The sequence below is a fragment of the Corvus kubaryi genome, unplaced genomic scaffold, assembly GCF_017639235.1.
Source record: "Corvus kubaryi isolate FWS band 111438036 unplaced genomic scaffold, C.kubaryi_AGA036_p1.0 133, whole genome shotgun sequence".
In the NCBI taxonomy this organism is placed as follows: Eukaryota; Metazoa; Chordata; class Aves; order Passeriformes; family Corvidae; genus Corvus; species Corvus kubaryi.
The window spans coordinates 5,122,497-5,140,420 of NW_024580667.1; the positions used below are offsets into that span (position 1 = coordinate 5,122,497).

The 17,924-nt window shown below is 42.6% G+C and overlaps 1 protein-coding gene across 2 annotated transcripts in view; it reads right to left on the minus strand.

Moving 5' to 3' along the window:
* The window catches only part of OTC (ornithine transcarbamylase), a 33,608-nt gene that overhangs the window by 14,773 nt on the left and 911 nt on the right, over positions 1-17,924 (minus strand). The window contains exons 2-4 of one of the 2 annotated variants that reach the window (XM_042035224.1): positions 11,502-11,640; positions 10,837-10,918; positions 3,136-3,223 (exon numbers count right to left, since the gene is read on the minus strand). In XM_042035224.1, the coding sequence (XP_041891158.1) occupies positions 3,136-3,223; positions 10,837-10,918; positions 11,502-11,621 (290 nt within the window). In that variant the 5' untranslated portion in view covers positions 11,622-11,640. Of the gene's footprint in view, positions 1-3,135; positions 3,224-10,836; positions 10,919-11,501; positions 11,679-17,924 lie in introns of those variants that run through there. The other variant, XM_042035213.1, reaches the window with a different exon arrangement.

Genomic DNA, 17,924 nt, shown 5'->3' on the forward strand with positions numbered 1-17,924 from the left:
AAAATGGGACATTTGCATTTATTTTGTATAGAATACTGCTATGCAAGGTAATTTTGCTTTTGTTTTGAAAGTCTATTTCCATTCAAAAGCTTTAAACTTCTGACAAGACTACTTCACTGTTACTCATAGTCTCAGAGGGACATACGGTAGATCTGTTCTCAGCAAAGTAAACCCGTTCCCCATAAATGCAGAGATTAATGCCCTAATAATTCCAGTGGACTGGTAAAATCATCCTATGAGTTCTTCAGGGCTGCCACTGAACCTTATGGCCACTGAGCCTTAGTGATGCCCAGTGGAACTGCTCTACAGTGGGAAATACAGACACAGTACTTATATTTCATTTCAGGTAATATATCAGACATGCTAAACAGCACTGAAAGGCTTAGAGCTCCTTAATGGGTGGTAACTTTTTGCCACTGTGTCAGTGCAAATGTAAATGTCTTGTGAAGCATGGAGGAGCTGATTTATGAGCAGGTAATAAGTCACTAAAAATATGTTCACAGCAGGCTTTCAACCCATACCTGCAGCAGTTCTAATAAAAACTGTGACTTTTATAGATCTGTGCCCCTTTCGCTTTAAGTCTCAATCTCAAGTACTTCTAAGGCTTTCAGAGCCCCAGACACATGGCTGTAAATATTTGAAATACCCTCTGGGTCTACTACAGGCATTCTTTTTTTATTCTTACATTAACTGAATGAGGTTGGGATGTCATCTTTCATTCACAAGAAGCACCAAGGAATTAACACTCCAGTTTTTCTTTTGGGTAAACTGCTCAGCCTTAATTACGCAGTCAGTAGTACTTCTGCTAATGAGAGCAGGAATGGAGCAGAGCACCTGGGATTCTTTAAGGATTTGGGAAAACCCCCTGTCCACTGTAGCAGATGAGAGCTGTGACTCAGCAGAGGAGCAAAATCCTCAGGTCAGAGTCATAAATAGGGATTTGTCCTGGAAGTGCAAGCAGTGACAGAGAAAAGGGAGTTGAAGGCTTGCTTGGGAAGTGGGTATTGTAGCAACTTTATTCACAGAATGGGGATGCCTTCAGAATGGCTGGAAGATTTGTTTACTTCTATTTATTTCCTTGTTTCTTGTAGTTTATTGTCTGCCCTTTTCCTTTTTGCTTGTGCAAACAAAGGCCATTCAGGACACTGTAAACAAAAGATTTAATGTCCCTTTACTGTCCCATTTGGGAAGAAGAAGAAATGAAAACTGGGCTATACGAAGCACATCTGTTTTTGTGTCAGAAAACACCTGGATTTGCTGTAGGGTTGGCATCTGAATGGCAGAGAGCCTCTGGGTGACAGTCCTGCATGGCTGGCGGGACGATGATTGGAGAGGTTATTGCAGGGAAGCACTTTGGAAGGACCCTGACTGCATCTTCCCCCTTCCTGAAGATTTGGCCGCTGGGGCTCTCAGCCAGCTTTATAGTAGGGCAGATGAGGGCTGCAAGGTGATTAGAGGGATGGAGCACCTCTCCTACAGGGAAAGGCTGACAGAACTGGCATTATTCAGTCTGGAAAAGAGAAGGCTCTAGACTGACCTAATTGCTGCCTTCCAGCACCTGAACAGAGCCTATGCAAAAGATGGAGAGGGACTATTTACAAGAGCCTGGAGTGACAGGACAAGGGGGAATGGGTTCAAACTGACAGAGAACAGGTTTAGATTGGATATTAGGAAAAAATTCTTTACTGTGAGGGTGGCGAGGCCCTGGCACAGGTTGCCCAGAGAAGCTGTGGCTGCCCCATCCCTGGCAGTGTTCAAAGCCAGGCTGGATGGGATTCTGAACAACCTGGTCCAGTGAAAAGTATCCCTGTCCATTACAGGGAGGTTGTAATGAGATGATATTTAAAATCTCTTCCAACACAAAACATTCTAAGATTCTATTGTTGCAGCTTTCTCTGATACTGGCAGAGTTATGTGTCCAGCAGAGAGTGAGAGTTAAGTACTTTCAAGCCTCAAAGGGACTGAGATTTTTACTTTCTACCATCAACACCCATATGTCTTCCACTTCAGTAGTTAAAAACAAGAAAGGAAAATTTTAAATGTTCAAATGTTTGCTCTTTTTTCTTAAATTCTCCTTGGATTTCATCACAGAGAACAGCACCATAGTTCTCAAACAATCTCTCCCACTGACTGAGAACTGTGATATTCAGCAGAGGCAATGGAACTCAGCTGCCTGATTGCATATTTTGAATTGAGCCTGATGAGCTTGACACTGCATATCTTTCACTAGAACAATAGGGACCACTCAGACACTGCTAACCTTCCAACAGCTGGGCCTGGCTGAATCGACCTCAGGCTGCACAAGGGCTGCCTAGAAAACAGGATAATGCTAAGGGTGGATGAAGCTTTAACAGTTGGAGCGCTATGGAAAACAGCAGGAGCACCTGCAAAACATGACCTCATGTTTTGCCTGCTTTCAGCAGTATCAGAGGCACTGGAGAAAAACCCTGACCTCAGGTCCTGCCCACCACAGCACTGGAGATAGGCTGCTACCCATCCCTGCATCCATGTGGAACTGGGCATGATTTCGATCTTCCGGGGATGCCAGAAAGAGGAGGGAGCCATAGCCCAGCCTCCACAGCAGTTCTGACAGTGGGTACAGCTGGGAAGGAGGGCACAGGAAATCTGAAACTGGCTACAAAGTGCTGGTCCAGTTTCATGCTGCTGAAATGGGGAGATCAGAAAGGCCCTCAGTGCCACCCCTGTCACTGCTACTACAGCAGGCTAAGGCCCACCAGCGGCTGGCCTAACTAAATAATGTCTTTGCTTTTTGATTTTGCTGCCAGAGCAGCAGAACCAGAAGGTTTGGGTCTTGTTGGAATATATGTGCTGTCATCACTGGAGTTACACTACTACTGAGGTTCATAAAATGGTTTCATTTGTAAATGTAAGCCTAATTAACACACTATATGCCAAAATAATTCTCAGTGTGGGAAATGTTGGATAGCTTGAGTGAATGGAATAAAGGTTTACTGAGATACGGATTCTGTGAGCTGATCTGTAAATATTTAAGAAATTTGGACTACCTTCTTGCATTTTCCAGAAAGAAAATACTAGCTTCCAAAATTCTGCAAGACAGATGTCAGCCCAATCAATTACCAAGTACGATGTTCAATCAAGTGATATTTTACCAACCTTGCTGTATCTGTGAGACTCTCATTAGTGCCCACATGTATGTCTTGTGTTGTAAGGAAGGATGGATGTCCTCCAAGGAGAGCAAATCCTACAGTGAAGAAAAATTTAAAAAAAAGAGAAAGTAAACACCAGCACCTCATATTTACAGCCAAGATTCAAAATCTTCATGATATAAAATACATTTACAAAAATAAAAGTAGAACTCAGCAGGACATCCAAATGTTTCAAACACCTAATAATATACATGCTAAAATGCTGAAATAATTAGCATTTGACAACAAAGTTTCAAATAAATATGCTTGGAATAAACCCACTCAAATGTATGCCTTACTGAAATCCTTAGCCATGAGTTCTGATCTGTGATCACAGGGACAGTCATTCAAGCTCTGAGGCTACACATTGCCACAAGCATCACTGTGGCTCTCTGTTAAGAGCCAGGAAATCCATTCATCATGCTGCATTTCTGCTTCAAGGGCCATCCGAGTCGCCAGGTGTAATTCCACATCCTTGCAAGTATCTACATTATCTTTCATGTAAAGTCACTCAGGCAGAAAGCCCTAACCCTCCTCATACACTGTAGCAAACTTGAATTTGGTCTCAAAAGACCAAGTGCCTTAAAAATGATAATGTGAGAGAGAGAAAAGGAAAGGTCTCAGGCCCTGCCAACATCCGTCTACCCCACAGTAGTTAGGAATTTACAAGGTGGCCCAAGGAACTGGATGGGTTCGGTATGAAGAGTAAAATCCACGCCTGAACAGGAAACCATGGAAAGACTCGAGCATCATTTAAGAATATCAAACACTCTGGGGAACTTCAAAGGTGTCTGAATAATGTTTTGGATGAAGACAAATTACATGTTCCAGGCAACTCTCAGGTTCTCTCCTACCTTATTTTAGTTGCACCACCAGCAGAAAGCTACCACAAGCAGCCATCTGACACAGATACAGAGAAAACAGCTTCTTTTCATTAATATTTGAATCTCCCTGGCTTTGCCTGGTTTGTCTGAAGCCTCTTTCTACTGAATCTGAGTGTAAAGTCCTTCATGGCCAGACATTGGGAGGATGGGGCCTGATGGGGCTGTTTTATGAACTGTCACAGATGGTTTAGCATAAGCCTAGCACAGGTAACAACATCCTACAGTTGGGGATGTACAAAGTATAGGATTTGAACTGGGCTGTAGGTAGCATTTTCTGTGTGCTGGTGAGCACTTTCCACATAACAACTCCCTTCTAGCACAGAAATTGTCTTCAGGGAGACCTGGCTCTGTCACTAGTATTTATGATGGAGGAAATTTCCAGAGAATCTTAGAGTGGACAAAGCAGCCTTGTTGAGACAACACTGTGGGGGTGTGAGTCTTTTATTGTGACAAAAATCTAGAAAGAAGCCTGTCTTTATTTACACTGCCAGGAAGAGAAAGGCTGCATACAGCACAGAAGAGCAGAGACCCCCACTTTGTTTACAAAAATGTGATGTCTTGGAGATGCTGATGAATTTCATGCTGTTAAAAAAAAAAAAAATTAAAAAGAGAGGAAAAAAAAAAGAGAAAGAGAAAAGCAAGAAAATACCAGAAGAAAAGGTCAAAAGCTGCTCCGGCTTGTTGTATCCATTAGATGGCACTGCTGACAGATTCAGCACTGCAGCTTCAGCACGGTGGTTGTACAGGTCTGCCATAGATCAAAAACTTCATCCCACAGCTACTCTTTAAAAGAGGATTAAATCAGGACTGAACACTGAAACCTTTCACAGCTAAAACCAACAGGTACAGGCAACAGGCCTAGGCCCCACAGCTGAGCTGCTTACACAGAGCAACCCTTTTACTGACTTCCATCTCATTCCAGCAGCAGGGTTGAGGTGAGGTCTTCCACTTCGTGTCAGTTCATCCAGTCTCAAGAGTTTAAAATACAATAGATAAAAATAATACTGGAAATTCATTGTCTTTGGACTGTCTCAATTTCCTTAAATGTCAGATTAAAAGTAATGATGCTTTGGGTCCCATCTGAAGGACAAATTTCTGCTCCCTCTAGTCACTGTACACTTGCTTTATTGAATGGGCCCTTTTAAATTTCTTGTTTTCATTAAGGATTGCTCCAAATCTCAACAATATTGCAAGTCAGATACAGCCAAGTTTTAAGAATGAACCACCATTTATTCTACTATTACTTTTTTGCTGTTAGAAAGGACTGTCTATACATTTGTTTGTTGCTTTCACCTCCCCTCTGCAGCTCAGACACAAACACTGTATTTACAGGAAAGTGTATGCAAACTATACATTACAGCCAGTTTATTCAGTGCAAGTTTTTAAGTTAAGACCTCAAGGAGGAATTGTCGTTGGCAGTAACTTCTCTTTCCCAACTTCTTGTTCATATGCAATTATGTCAGTGATTTATTCCTGCAAGTTCCACACAATACAGCAGCTCTACATTTTAGGATTCTAAATGCATACATTTTGGTAGATGATTCACAGTCCAGGCAGGCTCCAATGGACATGTTCTGTTTTCTATAAATGATGGCCAGGTAAAAAAATGGGAATCTGAATGTTTATTCAGAGTTGCCAGATGTCAGGCAGCCCAGTCAGAGCTGCCACCTGGAGTCTGTGTACATAGAGGAGTCCTGATGTGCTGGGCTTTCTGCTCATGAACTGGCCATCTGTGCAGGGCCTGGGAACATATTTCCATCCAAAACTTTCCATCTGGAAATACAGGAGCTCTGTGCTCTACCTTTGTATATAGTTGCAGAGACAGAATCCCTTTCAGATTCTTTCATCCAGACTACCAGTAGAAAGCAAAAAAAATTATGACTTTTGAAGGTATGCAGGCACAATTTCAGCAAATAAACACTGTAATGCTGTGTTAAACTGGGGGATCTAATCCTCTTTGTTGTCACAACCTGGTCAAATCCAAAGCCACATGCTAAATATTTACATGAATCGTGGTATCTTCAACAAACTACTAAATGTTCATAACCCAAGTCCAGAATAGATTATTACCTCATGTCCACACTTCTCACTACTGTTAGTTTTCAAAATACACAGTTTCATGCCTCATGCTGTGGCACACTATTGACCCCACTTATGCAGACTCTTTCAGACAGGGCACGAATGAAAACTCCATCCCAGACTGTCCCTGCTGCATAGCACAAGTGGACCAAAATGAATCCTGTAGTTCACATGTTGGCTACACAGTTGTGGGGCTGTCACCAGGAGACACACACAGTCATCTTCTCAAACTCAAAGGAAGGATCTTTTTCAAAACTTCAAGACATATGGATTTGCATTTATTAATTTTCTCCTTGCCTGCCAGGACTTACAACATAGAAAGTATTTTTCCATTTAGACTGGTAACAAAGAACTCTCCTAGGCAGCAATTACAGAATATTCCTAAAGCAGAAGCAAAAAACTGATAAGCAGTTTTTACAAGTTTTTTTATCTACCCTTTGGAGTGGAGAATAAACTAAGTGTGCATTTGGCCCCTCTGTAATGAGACCAAGCTAAATAATACTTAGCCATTCCAACAGAAAACAGACGCTGTATCCCTGCCATGTAATACCATCCCCACTGCATTAGTTCATATGCTACGATGCAATTATGTCTGTGACTCTGTGTAGCAGTCTTGAGGCATGGCCATCATGTTCCTCTCACCCCACTGTGTAAGGGGTATGAGGTGGAAGTAACTCCACCAAAGCCAGTGGCAGTGAACCCCTGTAAGGCTGTTAAGATCTTGTATATTCCAGGACACAACAGGAGAGGGTAGGCTGAGCTTTCCTGCCTGCACTTCTTCCTCTCCATTTCTACCCTGTGAAATATTGTCTGCATTCAGCATCTGTGAAATGGTTGGATTTATTTATTACTTATTCACTGAAACATAACTGCAGCTGTATATTTTAAGAGCAACAGTGACAATCACAATATTTTACACCAAAGTTATAAAAAAAACAGGGCATTCACCTTTGTGCCATGCCTGAGGATGTTTATTTTACAAGTAATATATGACCATGTGAATAGTTCTGTTTTCAAAAAGTATGCAAGATTTTATGTAGAATGGGTATGGGATTCTGACTGTGAAGAGGTGACATTTTCCAGTGTAATAGCAGAGATGTCACATTTTCCAATAAAATAGCCAGTGATAGAAATAAATATACTAAGCTCACAGAACTGGATTTACTTTGCTACTACTCTATGGAAGTTACTTCTGGTTCTGCATTAAACTTATAACTTCACTACTTATCTTAGAAATGGTAAAATTATATGGGCTTCAGAAATACACATTAGGACAAGATTAAAGAGGCAATGAATTATACCCCAAGGAGCTGTACATTTATTCAGTACAGTTGCAATGTCATTAGAATAAAGCAGTTCAGAGAAACAGGATGTTGGAAAACCTTAAATATCAACTGATCTATTACAGTGTGTTATAAATTAATGTTTTTATAATCTTCAATTGAACTGGACACCTGGGAGAAATGCACAAATGTCACCCCTAAGTCAAAGAAGGGCAAGAGGAAGGACCTAGAGAACACAGCCTAAGCTGCCTCACCTCAATCCATGGGAAAGTGATGAAACAGCTAAGCCTGGACCCCATTTCTAGGCAGATTAAGAACAAGAAAATAATCAGGAGTAGTCAGCATGATTCACCAAGAGGAAATCATGCTTAAGCAGCTTGATAAACCTCTATGATTCTATGACTGGCCCGGGAGATGAGGGGAGGGCAGCAGGTTTTTCTTCCCGGACTTCATTGTATCCATTGACAGTGTCTCCCATGAGATCCTCATAGCCAATCTGTTGATGTCTGGGCTGGGTGAGCAGAGAATGGGGTGGGTTCAGAACTGTCCAAATGGCCAGACCCGAGCGTGGTGACCAGCAGCACAAAGCTGAGAAGCTGAGTTGGAGGCCAGTGACCAGTGGTAGTCCAGGGGTCAGTTCTGGATCCAGCCCTGTTTAACACCTGCATTAAGGCTTTCAGTGATGGAGTGTGGTTTCAGCAAGTTTGCTGATGACACAAAACTGGGAGGAGTGGCTGGTACATCATAGGGTCATGCTGCCATCCAAACAGATGGTGACAGGCTGGAAAAAATGGTCTGACAGGAGCCCCATGAAGTTCAGCAAGGAGAGGTGCAAAGTCCTGCACTTGAGGAAGAACAGCCCCATGTACCAGAACATGATGAGGGTCTCCCAGTTGGGAAGCAGCTTGGCAGAAAAGGACTTGGGTGTCCTGGTGGACAGCAAATTGAACACGATCCAGCTGTGTGTGTACCTTTCCAGCAAGGGTGGTGAATGATGTCCTGGACTGCACCAGACAAAGTACTGGCAGGAGGTGGAGGGAGGTGCTCCTTCCTTTTTATTCATCACTGGTGAGGCCAAACCTCAAGTTTCTGGATTTGGGATCTTCAGTATGAGAAACGTGGACATACTGGATACAGTTGGTACGTCCATGTTAACAAAGGGTCATGGAGAGGACTGAGGGACTGAAGCATATTTCATATGAGACGAAAAGCTGAGAGAGCTGGGACTTCACAGCCTAGAGAACAGAAGGCTCAGGGGGAATATTGCTGATGTATATAAACACCTGAAGGGAGGATGCAAAGAAGACAGAGCCAGGTGTTTTTCAGTAGTGCAGTGGGCACAAACTGAAATATGGGAAGATACCTCTGAACAACAGAAAATCCTATTTACTGAAAGGCTGTTTGAGCAACGGCATAGAAAGTTGTGTTATCTTCATTCTTGGAGATATTCAAAAGTCTTCTGGACATGGTCCTGGACAACTAGATCTAGAAGACCCTGCTTGAGCAGGGGATTGGACCAGATGACCTTCAGAGATTACTTCCAACTTCAACAATTCTGTGATTCTGTTTATTTATTTTTCAGTAGTGGGGTTCTTTATAGGCACAGGGACAGTAGGAATTCTGAAAAGACTTCCATGATGTTAATATGTCCCAGCAAACTCCTAGACATTGCACAGAGGAGATTTTGTAATTAGTGCTTTCCAAGTCTCTACCCTGTAATGAAATCCACTGATTTAGCTGTTCCTGAGAGTTGCAAGGTTTGTTTAGATTGATCTCATCCCCAGGACCTTGTCCTACAAATGAACTCTCTCAAGTTATTGAAAGGGCAACTCTTGGGAAGCGCTATTTGAGATGACTCAAGAACTTTATAAATAAACACTTCAATCCACTGCAATTGTCCACTTTAACTAGACATTAGAAAATTGGTATTAAATTATCTTGTTTAGCTAAAAGGAGCACATGTGGCCCCACATTTGTTTTGAGTTAGAAATTCCAAGGAGGGAGTCATTTATGTTAAAAAAGCAACAGAAATATATAGACTATTTGTGGACAGAAAAAACTTGAGTCTGCCTTTGAAGCAAAGTCTTAGGCTTAACAGACTTCAGACCAATTAACTGAAGGTATGAAGTTAATGCATAGAAGCTAAACTGCATTAAACTCCCTCATGGAAGCTCTCACTCAGAAATAAATTTGTTTTATTTCACTGGAGATTAATTCTCCCTTGGATGAGTTTATGCATTAACTCCCATCCTTAAGTTAATTCATTTGAACTTTCCTGAGCTTCCCCCTTCCATAAGCCTTCAAATGCCAAGGACTAAGCAGTGTTTCCCTCAGAATACAGAAGAATGAAGGATAAACAGATCCAGAGAATTCATTACCTGGCCATATACCAGGATGGCAGGCAACAAGAAACTGGACTGAAAACTCAGGAATTAAAAGGTGGTTGGTCTTCACAGAGAGGGAATGCACATTTCTAAGTCCTCATTATCTAGAGAAAACAGAAAGCAACAACAAGTCTGCTTAAAGAGCAGGATCAGCAGGCAAATGGCTGTGCCAGACAATACAAAGACAAATTCAGAAATGCTTAGAGTTAACATATCTGCTTCTTCCTTCCATTATTTTTATCTTCTCCCTTACAGCTTGTAAAGAAATGTGAATACTCAGCAGGTTTCCTGTCCCTTCACTAGGGAGAAGTGAGGGATGCTGGGTCAACTTAAATGAAAGAAGGGCGAGTTCTTCCTTTATGCATCACCAGTTCAGAGTTATTCCTTGCTATGATTGATTGAGTGATTGGTGAATGATTTATTTCAACAGTGCCATTGAATTCAGAACCACTGTCACGTAAATAAAGATACCATATGTACATGTTTTAGTGTTTGCAGGACTGTAACCTAAAAGAAAAATGTTCCAGTGCCTGATCTTATTAGGCTAATACCCTTGAGTCTCCATCAAGTTATCTTCCCCTGTAGGTAATCATGTTAATTTTTCCCCCCCGAATTTACATCAAGGCATTACTGTGATTCCCAGCCTAAACACATACTTTGAAATGTAACAATGGTAATGCATAATACATTAGAAAAATATTTGTTAGAGCTTGCACAAAATTAAATTTGTGGTGCTTACTGAAATAGATGTTAGGGAATGTGCATCTTGCCTGTACAACTAGGAGCTTACATCAGAAAAGCTTACTTCTGCCTGTTACTTTATTTCTGATCTACTGTGTTTTGGAAGAATTTGGCAAAATTTCAGTGACCAAAGCCATGTGCTTGTGAAATTAATAGGCAGGGTGAAATACAAATAGCCACTGTCCTTATTTTTGCTTCCAAATTTAGGTTTCTCCTGTGTAGAAATTGCTAAATGCAAAATTATGCAGTGTTTTTCAGTACATACTCAAAGTCTTACTGTGCCATTGCTCAGACCTACCTGTTTCTGCAGATAATCTTGTTCTTGTGCTTCTCTTCTCAAAAATCATGGCCAAAGATTTGCCTTGCATCAAAGGCAAATACTGAAACATGAAAAATGAAGGTATTTCAATTTTATAGTTGTTACACACTTTAAGGTATGAAATACTTCTTGCACATTTTAATTCACCATTAGAAAAGTTGCAAAAGTGGTTTTTTTACCTGTAGCTTTGTTCTCCTGCCCTTCAATAAATTTATTAGCAGTGGAAAGGTTAAAGGCAAAGAAGTAATTCTAGGGCCAAAAGCAACTGCATTTTGGCACTCAATTTGAGCCAGCATTAAGGAGAGCTCAGATACTAATTTAATCCCATGCAGGGTAGTGTCTTCCATCTCCTACATTTAGTGCTGCATGTACACCATGTGTGGATGGATGGGGTTAGCTGAAAACAGGGAGTTAGCTACACAAACCTGTTCAACGTTTCCACTCACAAAGTCCTCTGAAGTATTTAAAGAATATCTCTGGACACTTTACAGGAAGCTCTGATTTGTAGCTCATGATTTACAGTATTTAAGAGCTCAGGAGATTTTGTTTAGGACAAGACAGCTGAAAGGCTTTCTCACAGTACTCTTCAGAACAGTATTTATTTCAACATCTGAGGGACCTAAACGACAGTTAAATCATTTTACCTCTCCTTTGTGCTTTATCCTTTGTTTCAAATCTGACGCCATCCACAGCAAATACTTCAGCTCATCTGCTGTGTAGTTCTGTAGAGTAAGGAGGTCCCGACCTTTCAGATGAGCATTCATTTGAGCTGCAGTTCCGTACCTGCATGGAAAGAGCGAAAAATACATAATTTTTGCCATTCAATGCTAAACTGCACTCGTGCTAAAGCCAGTGAGCAAGCACCTGAAGTCTCTCCCACTCCCCTCACATGAGCCAGCTGGATCATCCTGATAGACTGTGTTAATTAGTTTAAATAACTTCTTCTGTCAGACGGGCACAGCATGCCACTATGCACTATATTGATGGCCACTGTAACAATGTTTCAAATTGTACTATAAAACGTACATTAGATGTATTTTCTTTTGTCTTCTGAGACGCATATGGAAACTGCATGCTGTCTGTCAAATAAAGCCATTCAAAAGCTGGTAAAGTGACTTATATGTAGACCCCAAAGCTGCCCTTTCAGGGGCAGAAATGGAATCCATTTCCACAGAAATGAATCTTGGTTCCGTTTCTCCCTCCTTTGTGCTTTGCGGATGAGTAGACACTTGCCACATTCCAACTCCACTGTCACAAAAGGTGGTATTCCTATAAATGTGTATGAAATCTCTTCATTACACTGGGGAAAAGGGTAAAAAAACCCAACAAAACTGCCTTACTGTACCACACGCACAAGAGACATTCTGGGCATGTGGTGTTTATTCAGTGTATTCTGGTCCCCATCCAGATTTAGGACTTCAGAATCACATGAAATTGGATGTTGATAATCACCCACAGAAGTTACATGATCAAATTTCCTCTAGCTTAGATGAGGCATCTTAATGAAAGTCTCGTCCAAACCCATGTTTCACAGGCTAAAGATTAACAAGGCATTTTGGCAGTTCAGCCCTTTCTCTGGCTCTGTAGTTCCAGCCCTCCTTAGCACTACACAGCCTACAATGTACTCTTGCTAGGGTTTTGCTTGGTATTTATTTTGCTTGCTTTTTTTATTTAAAGTTATTTATTTTATTTTTAGACTGATCTAATGAAATGGAGCCCAAAGCAGTGCAAAGAAATGGACTGAGTGCAGCTAATACTTTTCTATTTCCAATTGTACTTGTATTCTAGATTTCCCTTCAGCTCACCATTGAGACAAGGCTAGGATGCAACCTGCTAAGTCCTGAAGTCCTCAGCTAGGGAAATATGCCCAGATATACCCCTGTGAGGCACTGGACATGGTCCCACATGACAGCCTGAGCCCCACAGGGCAGAGCCTTGGCTTTGGAGGGTGGGCTATTTGGGGCATGACCCATTGGCCGGGTGGATGCAGCCAGGGACTTGGGGGCAGTGGCTCCAGGTGCAGCTGCAAGCCAGGGACCAGGGCTGTCCCTCAGGGCTCTTGCTCCGCTTGGGTTTTGGCCCATTCAGAGCTTTGCCTTAAAGGGCAGGAACATCTTTTCCTTGCTGGAAACTGCAATTCCAGACCATTGCACTGTGTGCTACGGATCACAGAGAGGATTTCCTGAGGCTCCCAGGGTGCTGTTTCTGCTGTGCCTCCCAAGGGAGCTGTGCAGGTGCAGGTGCCAAGGTCCCGAAGCCCTGTGGGCTCCCAGAGCAGACAGCAAATGTTTGTTTGCTGGACATTTTCAAGCACATTCCCAGCTCAAAGCAGAGGGAAGAAGAAAAGGGAAGCGAGTGTGTGGGCACTCATGGGTCAGTTAGTTTCTACCACAGCATGAAAAACAGCCCACCAAGATAAGCTACTGAAATCCACTCTTGAATTTCAAGACACTTAGCTGAAATCACAAGATTGGCTCTAATTTTCATTGTATATATTCTGAAGGAATATGGTTTTATAACTGGGACTTTTTCAATTACTTTCATTTTTCAGAACAGGGATTTGCTTTTTTAACTTATTTGGGGGAAAAATACAAACTTGTCCTGTTTTAAAACCTATGCAATTGCTTACTGCTCCCTACTCTCCTTTGCCTCCTTGTTTCCAGAGCAGCTTTGGGGCTGCTACTTGTTTTTCTAATTGCAGCCTGCAGTTTCTTCTAGGGATTTACAGATTATTTTATCTCAATTTGCCAAGCAATAACTTCTGTTCATTGGTCTTGTTTCACCATCTGGCATGATTGAGAAGTGGACTGAGAAATATTCACCACTAATTTCTCCACTGGAAGATAGTGAAGCACTTAAATTGGTTACCCAGAGAGGATTTGGGGTTACCATCCTTAAGTATTTTCAGGGCGTGGCTAAGCAAAAATATAGCTGCTCTCATATGGTGTTTGACAGGCTACAAGCAGAAAGTTGGACTAGAGATCTGCTCCTGACCTCATGAAGATCCTGTTTTATTGCTATGACCTCCAAGAAATTGGTTCCCTTCCCTGTTGTCCATATCCTCTGAAAGAGAGGCAGAAATGGACAAATAAATTCCAGAGAAGGAGCAAGAGACAACATACCAAAGTTAAAATATAACAGGCAGAATTGCAAGGTCAAGCAGTTTTGGCTTCTTCCTTTCTGGGCAGGGATTGCACAACTTTGGACTATTAGCACGGACTCAGACTTTAGGTTATCCTGCAGTATGAATCACAGTGTGCTGAGCTGATAATGCTCACAGACAGTGGTGACAGCTTATGCCAACATTATGGTATAATGTTTAAAATCCACCAAAAATAACAATGCTATGTGTGGAACTTAACAAACTGGATTACTTCCTTGGATAGCCAGCTTTACTACAGTTGTTTTCCAAACTTGCTTTTCTATCACCTCTGTTAACCAGAGAAATTTCGCAAGTGGTTGCAGTAAAAAATCCAAAATTCATAAAAAATTAACACCCAACCTCTAGGACCACTCTAAAACAGTAGCAAATAAATCATAGAACTCAGAAAACATTTGGTTTTCATATGATGTAATGTAGAAATGATAAATAAAAGTTACTTATTGCATATTAGGGTTCCTGTGAATGTGAAATTCCTGCACATTGTTTTTTAGAACTAATCACTTGTTATGTAACAAGTGTTAATTCTCTCGTTATTGAAGCTGACCTAAAACCATAGGAAACATGAAATTAAGTCTCAGCTCTAATATTTTAACCTGATTTTGGAGATGTGGCAAACATGAGAAGCAGCTTAGTGAAACGCTGTCATACAGGTACTTTCCTGAAACTGGGGGGGACAGGCACAGCTATGTGGGTGCAGAAAGAAGCCAAAGCCAGATCACAGAGGCAGGTCTGCCTGTTTAACTTTGAATCTCCCATCACACCATGCTTTTCCTGCACACCTCCAGAGTACAGAGACACAAAGAAAAGAGGTAGAGATTCACCTTGCAGCTTCAAGGAGAGAATTCCCCACCCATACTGGCCACAATATATATCTAAATGCAGAAACATTACCTGTACTTTATTCAGATAGTTATTTACTGGTTACAGTACCTGCAGCACACACCGACCTCAAGAATAAACATTCCTTCCTGTCTTTGCAGCTAAATCCCACAGAAAAAATTAATAGTATTCCACAAACATTAAAAGGGATAATCCTCCAGTCTCCTGAAGTCACAGAGCTTGCTGCCTTGTGAGGCAAAAGAACACTAAAAATGCAGGGAAAAAACCCCAAGAGCCTTTCTCTAAAACATTCACTCCTTCACAGGATTCTGCTGCTTTTGGCTCCAGGTTTCTGACCAAACACCACAGAACACCAGATAAAATTAAAGGATAAGCTTACCAAAATTGTTGCAGCAGCTTCTTGCTGGTCCCTGCTAGTTTTGCAATACTGACAAATTTCCTCACATTTAACAGCATTTTCTGTTTGCATTAAGACTTCTCTCATCCCACGAATAAAGTAACAAGAGAGGAAGGTGTATGAACCAGAGAGCGAGCTGTGCTGCTGTGCAAACGAGGGAAAACCAAGAACCAAGGTTCTTGCTCTGGCTGTCCCAGTCAGGGCTGGGCCAGGCTGGGGCTGACCCTGAACCTTTCCTTTGGTCAAACCCTACAAAGATTTCTCTAAGGGCCCATTGCACCACTTGCAGTTTGTGCTTTTCTGTATGGGCTCATCATGTCATATCATACCTGTGTCAATACCATTTTGCAGCTATTTTGTGTTAAATATTTGTACAGGAGCACGTGATGGTAGAATAAGGCAAAAGAAGACTTGCAGGATCAGCATGAGCAGGGTGGCTGCCCTACCAATGGGACTGTGGCCGTGGGGGCTCTAGCACAGCCCAGACAGGGACTGTTGGCTCTGGGCTGAGCCAAAATGAGGGTTCTGGGCCCATGGGTGTGGAACTGGGCAGGGCGTAAACACTTATTCATGCTCTTAGGGCCCTGATGAGAATGAAGTAGTGTTAAACAGTGTGGGGCCCAGAAAGCGAAATATTGCAGCCTGCCTACCTCCTTAGGCTAAACTGCTTGCGTATAATCTGAAGTAGGTCAGTTGCTAAATACTGAAGTGATTCCATTTAAGTTTCTACCCTCAAATATAATTGTCAGATAAGATTTTATGCCACCTGCACTGTAGGTGGTTTTGAAATATGACAATTACTTTCTCATTTCCTCCTCCCCATAAGGAGAGACGCACTAGTGTAAATCAAGGTGATGGCATATCTGTCAGAGAGTTGAAATTACAATGCAAAGAACTTATAATTAAAACATACAAAAGAAAAGTTTGACTTTCTGGGAAATACAGACAGCTGTGAAAACGTCATGCAGGGTGACAGCTCCTGGTGGGATTTGTTCAGGACCCTTCATGCTGAACCAACCCTGAGACACTTGGGAAATGCAGCAATCTCCAGGGGAATTGTCAAACAGAAGCAAAATCCAAGGGAAATTAATAGTAAGGGAATGGAAGAGAAGAAAGAAAATAGAAGAAAGAGAAGAAAGGGAAGAAAGAGAAAAAAAGGAAGAAAGAGAAGAAAGAGAAGAAAGAGAAGAAAGAGAAGAAAGCCAGGCCATGGTTTCCCTCTTGGCCTCATGGTTGTCTTCTGGCAAATGACTCTCATGACCTTCAAGCCCAGCCCCTGGGGGCTGAGCTTGTGTCATTAGTGACACTCAGGAGAAAGCAAATGTGGTTGAGGTGCCAAGGCCTCCAGTCTCATCCTGCAACCTCACAGGGAGGGGACAGTTCCAATGCCCCTTTGTCAGGCCACACCTTGTACTGGGTCTGGCTGAGCTGGAGTTAATTTTCCATTAGCAGCCCTTACGGTGCTGGGCTCTGCACTGGTAGCTGGAAAGGTGTTGATAACACACCAAGAGTTTTGGCTACTGCTGAGCAGTGCTGGCACAGCATCAACGCTGTCTCTCCACCTTCCCACTCCCCCATCAGTAGGTTGGGGGTGGACAAGGTCCTGGGAGGGGACACAACTAGGACAACTGGCTCAAATTAACCAAATGATATTTTATATCATGTGATGTCAGCTCAGATATAAAAGCTAAGGAAAGGAGGATGAAGGGGGAGCATTCATTATTTTACAGTATTTGCCTTCTGGAGCAAAGATGAGGTGCTTAAGTCCTGCTTCCTGGTAATTGGCAGGACATCACTTGCTGACGGGAAGTAGAGAGAAAAAAAGCTTTGTTTTTTTGCTTTGCCTTTGTGCACACAACCTTTCAATTTTGCTTTAGTAAGCTGCCTTCTCTCTACCTATGCTTCCTGTCTTATTTTCTCTCCTCTGTCCAGCTGAGAAGGGGTAGTGATGAAGCAGCTTGGGGGGCAACTGGTGTCCAGTGAAGGTCAATCCACCACATCCCTGTACAGGGGCTGCCTGATCCCAATTCCCACATGGACCAATTTCAGTAAGGTCCAGTGAGCAAGTGTCACCTACGAGGAAGGGAGTACCCAAGATTTACAGATACCTGCAGTTGAAAAGGAGCCACCAACAGAGGATCCAAAAAATACTTTAAAAGTTTTATTGGTAAATTATACATGTGGCATGTAAACTGGTATAAGTTAACTCATCTTCTAGTAGCAAGAGAAATAAAAGAACAATAAAGAAAAAATAAAGTGGGAAGAGAGAGACAGAGAGAGAGAAAAGGAGATCATCGCTCCTGGGACTAGTATCGATCTGGACAACAAGAGATCCGCGGTCCACAGGGGCACCACCTGGACACTGTGGGCGTCCCTTTTTATAGATAAGCTTTCCTCGGGAGCTCAGGGTGCAGCGCCGGGTCCGGGCTCAGGGCGCAGCCGGGTCCGGCCTCAGCCCCGCCGTCGGCCGCCCAGGGAGGTGGTGGAGTCACCGTCCCTGGAGGTGTATAAGGAAAGACTGGATGTGGCACCCGGTGCCACGGTGGCGCTGGAACGTGGGTTGGACGCGGTGATCCAGGGGTCCTTCCCAGCGCCGCCGATCCCGCGATCCCGTGATCCCGCTCCTACCCCCCCGTACAAGGCCTTTCCCCCGCGCGCCCCCGCCCT